At 39.5% G+C, this 7,707-nt stretch overlaps 1 protein-coding gene across 1 annotated transcript; it reads left to right on the top strand.

Moving 5' to 3' along the window:
- The first annotated feature begins 461 nt into the window (after positions 1-461).
- lg17h1orf52 (linkage group 17 C1orf52 homolog) lies at positions 462-6,797 on the top strand. Its single transcript, XM_085387215.1, has 3 exons — positions 462-879; positions 4,220-4,430; positions 5,099-6,797. Exons 1-3 carry the CDS (start codon positions 583-585, stop codon positions 5,251-5,253), a joined length of 663 nt encoding a protein of 220 aa, XP_085243341.1. The 5' UTR covers positions 462-582; the 3' UTR covers positions 5,254-6,797.
- The last annotated feature ends 910 nt before the right edge of the window (positions 6,798-7,707 follow it).

A 7,707-nucleotide genomic window follows, 5' to 3' on the forward strand; every position in this document is an offset into this window, starting at 1 on the left:
AACAGGTAATTTTGTGTATATATCCCTTTGAATATCCTGTTCCTTTTTATATTAATTAAATAAATAAATAATAATAAATAAAGCCAAACAGAAACATCGACATTCACTATTTGGAACACGCTCACTTTCTGGCACTACACCTCAGCTGGAGACCTCCCTTTTTTAAGCGGTACGGAGGCTGCAGTTGTCAAATGTCTCCAGCAGATGGCAGAAATTCTCTGTCAAAAAGAGGAAAATGGAGCTTAAAAAACAGCCCATTAATTGTATTTAATTACATAATAACTGTGGCTGAGTATATTATACAGAAACAATTTTAACATTAAAATAAACTCCAAATACTGAAAGACTTTGACGGAAAGATTTATTTTCTTTTGGTCGAATTGCAAATTACCACCAGCCTGCTAGGAAATGGCTTCACGACAGGCTTTACGACACCATCTACTCGCTTTACAACTGTTTTGGAGGCTCATTCAAAATGGAGTAGATCTTGAAGAAGTTAGGGTCAGCGGATCTAGCTTCATTTTCGCGTGGGTTTTACAGCAGTATCTTGTTCCTCAATAGAGTATTTGTAGCCTCAGAAAAATGACAGAAGAAAAGAAGACGGGCTCTTTGGGGTTCTTCTCGAGCTACGACGATTTGAGCGACAGCAGCAACGACAGCGATTCGGATGACCAGGGGGGAAGCCGAAAGAAGAAAGCGGGGACCGAAGCCGAGGGGAGCGCTCGGTCCTCTCTACCGGGAACCAAGCGAGATGCCGGCGGAGCTCCGTTACCCAAACCCGACGAGCTGTTTCGCTCCGTGTCCAAACCCGCTTTCCTCTATAACCCGCTGAATAAGCAAATAGACTGGGACAGCCTGACGGTCAAAGCCCCGGAGGAGGTACAAATACACGTTGAACTGCGGTTAATATGACCACAACAAGCACGCTCTGATGTGCTAGATGAGTGTAAACACTGTACGAGCCACAATTAGCAGATTATCGGCTTCACCTGTGCTAGCTCAGGCTTCCCAGTAGTGGTCGCTGTTTCTTTGCTTGCTGATGCACACAGTGTAGCTCTATCTGCAGTGGTTGGTTGGAGACGTTATCAGACTTTTGTAACGACATTCATATGTACAGGCTGTACAGAAGTATTGAGCCATATTCATTTCCTCATAATTTACTTCCATAGAGCCTTTCTAAGTGGTCTTCAGCAATAGTTCTTCCAAACAAGGTGTGTCATAAGCAGTGTTGGGTAAGTTACTTTAAAATAGTAACTTAGTTACATTACTAGTTACTTCTCTCAAAAGTAACTCAGTTACTTCAAGTTACTCGTTACTTTCAAAGTAACTAGTTACTAGGGAAAGTAACTTTGGTTTTACTCAGAATTCTCTTGTTAATGTGTTTCTTCCATAACTTTGCCAGTCTTCTAGCTTGCTTACTTGCCACAAGTGCACTGTGCCACCTACCAATAGAAAGGAAAAGATAATGTGCATATTTCCATGAGAGAAATCCCACGCCTGGACCGTCATTGACTGCTGCCATGATTCTAGCCTACGTCACAGCGTCATGCGCGCCTTTTACATCCAACACAAAAACTGGAGTCTTGGTGCTTTCGATTGTACTCAGAACTCGGAAATTCTGCCTTCTGAATAGGAAGATGTAGGTAACACCAGACTGCAGATGAGCTGCATACAGGGCTGGACTGGGACAGAAAATTGGCCCGGGCATTTTGACTAGAGACCGGCCCACCATTATAGGAAAAATCATAAAGCCTTTGAATGAAAATAAACACTGTTGTGACAGTGATGTTCACTGTTTTGATGGTATATATGCATCAATCTATCAATCATTTGTTGTAAGATTCAGATAATTATTTTTTAAAAGCTAGACATTTTAAATGAGAATAAGAAAGAAAAGTATTTCTTTGTGCCCCCCTCTCCCTGTTAATGCCCTACATGCACCCCTGGCAACACTTTGCTAGATCTGCACCTGCACAGTTACCAGCTGTCAGCTGCCTAAAAAAGTATCCTGGGGTTATTTGTCTCTCAGAAACAGTTCATAACTTCCCTTCAACTCATTCATGTCACCTAAAAGGTAAACCTGTTTCTCCATCACCTGTTCAGCTCTGATGATTCAGTAAGGACATCTCCTGGTTTCATCTTCATGTTTCCCTCTCACCAGATAACCAAACCATATCATGACCAGCAGGTTTACAGCTGTGGCTCCAACAAACGTCAGCTGATACTAGAAATTAATATTAAATAAACTCTAACAATAGCTGATCAAGCTTAAACGTGCTGCTGTTGTATACCGCGACATCCGCTGGTTTCCTCTTTCGGCGCAAAGTGGGCGATAAACAAACGAGAGCCGATCAGCTGATCATTGATCAGTTTTCATGATTGAAGCAGAAACGGGAGAGGGAGGGGGGAGAATGAAAGAAGAAGAGGCAGCTGTGCAGCAAAGACACAGAATAACTCCAGCTTTGTGTCTTTTTCATTGTAGCTGAATTACGGGACAAACTGTTCCTTTTCACCTCAAGAAGAAACGCGTAATATTTTCTCTGAATACCAGACGGGACGGTTGGCAACTCTAATAACTTATGAACAAAATAAAGTTCAACATCATTAACATCATAGCACCCACCCAGCTGTATAGAAACTCCGTCATGCTAGCTAGTACGCAGTACGGAAAAAGTCAGAATAACGAAAATAAACTCCACCTAAACTTGGTTCATATCTGACCCAGAGAGACTGCAGGTCATAACTTCTTACCTGAGGTTCAGTTCACACTTGGACCGGCGGCCGCCTCGGGTCTCTTTTCCTTCTGCGTCCCTTTTCCTTCATCCACCTGCTGGCCTCCACCACTTGCTAATGTTACTGAATCTGTGGAAGCTCCGCGATAGCCACCACACGAAGTAACGAGTAACGACCCTATCTAAATCCCAGTAACGAGTAACGCGTTCCTGATTTTGGCATAATAACTAGTTACCGTGCTCGTTACCACAATAATAACGTAGTTACTGTAACGCGTTACTTAATAACGCGTTAGTCCCAACACTGGTCATAAGCGGATGAACCAATCTTGTGTCTACAGTTGGCAAAGAACCGATTTTAAATAGAGTTTTTAGGCACTTTGTTACGATCAGCCTGTTGAAAAACCATATTATTTGTTAATTTCTTCGGATGACCCTATGAAAATGCCAAAGAGTGCACAGGTTGACAGTATAAAATAGTGTCTTTGCACCAATAAGGTGATTACCAAAGAGCTAAAAATGTGATGGCATGGTGTGCAGAGTGTTGTTAAAAACTCCGTGGAAGCTGAGGCCACTCAAATAAGTGGCAAGTCTAACAAAACAAAAAAGAAAGGCATTATCTACAGCTGATGAACTGTATCTGAAAATCGTGTTCTTAACAAGTAGGAAAACAAATCCAGCAAGGGCCTGACACAAGACCTGAGAGAGAAATCTGGCCCTGTAGTTGGTCCATCTACCGTTTGCCAAAGCCTCATCAGAAATGGTCTCGGTGGAAGGGTTGCTGTCCAGAAGCCATTCTTAATGAAGGAAAGGAGGAGAAAAGGTTGAGGTTTGCCAGATTACACAAGAACCGGACTGAAAAACAGGGAGGGATGAAAGACTTGAAAATCTTGGTTTAAATTGGAGGTGGTCAGGAGAGAGGTACAATGGTGACTGTCTACAGTCATTTACAGTCATAACCATTGTGTTTTGATGTGGACTTCAAGAAACTTTAGGCTGGACTTTAGGCTACTTAAAGAATTTAAAAGGAAGCTAAAGTTGTCTAATATTGATGCTTTTCAGCATCATTTTTGACTTGAATGCCGTATTTTCATTTGTGTTTACACATGTTCCAATAAATCGCTGTAAATATTTTGCAACATCTAAAGAATTGAGGTGTAGCTTGAGACTTTTCCACAGTCTTGCACATGTGTGATGTCATTCTGGTGCATGAAAGATGTTTTTCTGTCTTCTCTCTTTGCAAGTGAATGAGGCCAATAGAAACGATGTTAGGAAGACTTTTCATTATAACATAGTGCAGTACAGCAACGCCACAAGCCATAATCTCAGTCTATAAAGTGATTGAGTGATTCACATATTATAATAGTTATATTTCTTGTTTATTTTAAAGAGAGTTTACTGTCTTTAATCTCTTATGGAGACTAGCTATGATCACCTTTGCTGTTTGACTTTCTCTAAACCAATTTTCCACTTTTTTTTCCTTGAAGGCTGCCAGAGAATTTAAGCCATGGAAGACAAATGCCGTGCCCCCGCCTGAAAGTTACACTGCAGAGCCAGAGAAGAAGAAAGGACCTCCCCCTGGAATGGACATGGCTATAAAGTGGTCCAATGTGTACGAGGACAACGGGGAAGACGCACCGCAAGCTTATACAGGCAAAGCTCGTTTTCTACCTGAAGAAGAGCAACCCTCAGACTCTGGTGAGTTTCAGTTTCATTCTCCTCATCACAGCTCTTTTATACCGTTGTGCAATACCCACAGGCTTTAAAATCCCAATAAATTTTGATGTGTATTTAATCCTATGTTATTTGATAATTTGGCAAATTAGCAAGAAAGTATGAACTTGTGATAAGCAAAAGAACTACATGGAAATGAAACAAGGGCAATACAGTAGATACCAGAGGTGAACATTGTGTTAACGTTTTCAATTTGTTGAAAAAGTTGTGTGTGAGGATTTTTGGACTTCTTCAGAGAAGAGCTGGAAGTTGTTAACAAAGATTTATTTGATTTGCTGCCACAAAAATGTGAAATAAATGATACCAAAAACTAAATAAAAGTATCAGATTATAAATGTAAACATCTGTTTCAGGCCAGTCTTTGTGTGTTTAATCAATACCCAAAGATGCGAAGCATAATATCAGCTGCACCATTCCACCTACGTATTTCCATCCAACTATATGTAACAAATGAGTGCAATACAGTAAAATAATGAGGGCGTTTGCTCTGCTTTCTGCTTTGCACCTGCTTGGAAAATGTGGACTTGTTTATTTAAACAATGTGCTGTTGAGAAATAATAATAAAGATTATGTTTTACTCTCCGTCCCTCTACAAAATCCCAAATCCATCCAACTCGTCATCTGCTGATCAGATGAGGAGTCAGAGAAGCCAGGGCTGTCTGCCAAGAAACGGCGAGTGGAGACCTTCCAGCAGAAGGAGAAGAGGAAGAGGGACTTTGGACAAGCCACATCTGACAAGAACTTTGTTGAAGAAGAGAAAAGGATCCTCAGGCAAAAGATTGAGTGAGGACCAAACTTTCTGCACCCAGGAAATTGTCTGCAATGTAAATCTTTTCCATCAGCAGGGAGCATTCACTGCATTAGAGCATGCAATCATAGAGTGTTGTTTTATCTGTATGTACATGTTATAATTTGAAGCAGTAGTTTGTTTTTTCAAGACTGTGAGCACATAAGAATTTTTTAATTTGATTCAGTTTGCAACATTGTTAACAGTGCTTAAATTTATCAGACCAGCTGCCATAAGCACAAGAACATCTGTGAAAAACTTGTTTAAAGCTCAAACTTGTTGTAGTTTTTTAGGTAAATGACAAACTGAATTCACACTTTTATACCCAAGTCTGAGCCGGCACACTGAACTACAATAACAAGTCAGAAATGATCGATCCTGCTACTAGGCCCAAATTATAAACCACTAACACCATTGTTTCTGTTCAGGAGTGCAGGTAAATAACTTTGAGGTGGCATCTTAATCAAAAATAATAATTTACTGGGTTTTTTCTGCTTTTCAGTAAAACAGTTTGAAAATTGCTGGAAAAAATAGTTATGTATTTAACACTAAAAATATAATTCAGAATAAAGATGGATTATCTGTTACAGAAACATAAAATGATTTTGGTAATTCCAATATCTTTCATTTGGGGGAGCTGTGGTATAAGCCTTACTCTGGGTAGTGGTCTAATAAATCTTTTAAGCACTGTATATCATGTAATATCAAAAAACATCATTTGATGGCCCCATTGCAAAGGCTAAAGGCTAACAGCTGTGATTTTGGACTTAATAACAAGCTAAGGGGGTATTTTAAAGGCACAATGATAAAGGATATCACAGCTGTACAAAAGTGATCATTTCCAAACAATTAACGTTGTGAGATTGTGCTTGTTTGACTCTGCTGGACTTCAATTATTCACCAGGATTGTTTTTAGTCATAGCCATTAGGCCTGAAGGCCAAAACATGTTGACCTGTAAGTGTGTTTACTTCCTGTTTTATAAATTTAATTAAGTATAATAACAGTGATGTTTGGCTGTGGTGGTTTACTTGGTCTGTACTTTGTTTTGTGTTGTATACTCACTGCCCATTCACCACCAAAATATGATTGTGTGTTGTTCTTTGAAATCTGAAATTGCACCATTCCCCCGTTGTTCCTGCTTATGGCCACTAGATGTCGCCTTTAGGCTACACTGAAACTCCATCAATGTTTATGGTGAGGTCAGCTGTGTGACTGCATAAATGCTGGCTACTCAAGTTACAATCAGGAGCTGTGTATATATGTTGTGTCTGTCAAAAAGGGAGTGGCAATCTTTGATTTGGAAGTTTGTGTCGTCTCAGTTTTCTTGAGGTGCTTGTTCCATTCAAACTGTTGATTCAGTGTCATGTACCAGGGACTACAACAGGAAATAACCTCCTATATGTTTATTTAGACTACGTCGAGTATTGGAACACGTATTTCTTTGTGGATCTTTTATTTCTTCCAGCAATTCTCTGAATTCAGTGTTACGGTATATTTATAGCTTTCTGGGCAACATAAACCATTGAGGCAATAAAATTGTTTATTGAAAAGAGTCATTTACCTTTTAAGTTGCAAAGTCTGTGTATTTATTGAATAGCTTATTTGTTTATCTTTTAGCCATTAAGTTTTTTAGATTTGTGTTATCAAAGCAACAGACTGTAAAACTCACAATCCATTTTTTAGGTTCCTGTGGCCATTGGAGTAAATATAATGGTTTTCTGAGAATTGGGGAAAAAAGTTTCCACTTTGCAACAGTTTAGTGATCAGAGGAATTCCTGGTCTATCTGTCATCATGGGTTGACATGAAATAGTGGTGAATATGCTTCTGATAAAATTCCAGCCTCCAGGTATGTGCCTGGCCTTGTCTGAAATGTGTACCAGGGCCTGCAGAACAGCAGTGATGAACTGATTTTTATCAGCTGTATTTACGCACAAATAACCCCTCTCTGTACTGACTGAATGAGCAAAGACCAGCGAGGTCATATCCATCAGTGTTTAGGAATTATTCATCTCATTGTCAGTCTGGAAATTTCCCAGGAGATGGATGTTTTGCAATGTGTTGCCTTTAGAAATACAATTCCAGCTTAGTTTTTGTGAGGTTTTTTTGATGCTGTTGAATTGTTTCTGTCTTTGATATGATATCCACAGCATTCTTTGACTTGAGCCTCTTTGTCTTATAGAGATCATTTTACCACAGGAAAGCATTTTTCATCCCGCCAGCAGTCACACATGGCTAACCTTATCCTCTTATCTTTAATGAAAGAGAACATATTAGTGTTATGTTACACACTTTTAACAAAAACAGAATGAATGCAGCAAAACTTCACTTAACATTCTCAATATCTAAATCGCATTTTAAGAATATAACATTTTGTGGTCATTTGAAGGAATAAAACAGTACTAATGTAAAGTTAAATTGCAAGAGATTTCCAGTTACGGCTGTTCCCTGGATC

Source organism: Rhamphochromis longiceps, linkage group LG17 (genome assembly GCF_057381845.1).
Source record: "Rhamphochromis longiceps isolate RC_006_pf linkage group LG17, R_longiceps_female_GT1.1, whole genome shotgun sequence".
In the NCBI taxonomy this organism is placed as follows: domain Eukaryota; kingdom Metazoa; phylum Chordata; class Actinopteri; order Cichliformes; family Cichlidae; genus Rhamphochromis; species Rhamphochromis longiceps.

What these genes read in the sequence shown, in the direction of transcription:
- lg17h1orf52 (XM_085387215.1), top strand. Translation starts at nt 583, where the DNA reads ATGACAGAAGAAAAGAAGACGGGCTCTTTGGGGTTCTTCTCGAGCTAC. An exon ending in CGGTCAAAGCCCCGGAGGAG is followed by an intron (nt 880 to 4,219) that starts GTACAAATACAC and finishes TTTTCCTTGAAG; the next exon opens with GCTGCCAGAGAATTTAAGCC. An exon ending in AGAGCAACCCTCAGACTCTG is followed by an intron (nt 4,431 to 5,098) that starts GTGAGTTTCAGT and finishes TCTGCTGATCAG; the next exon opens with ATGAGGAGTCAGAGAAGCCA.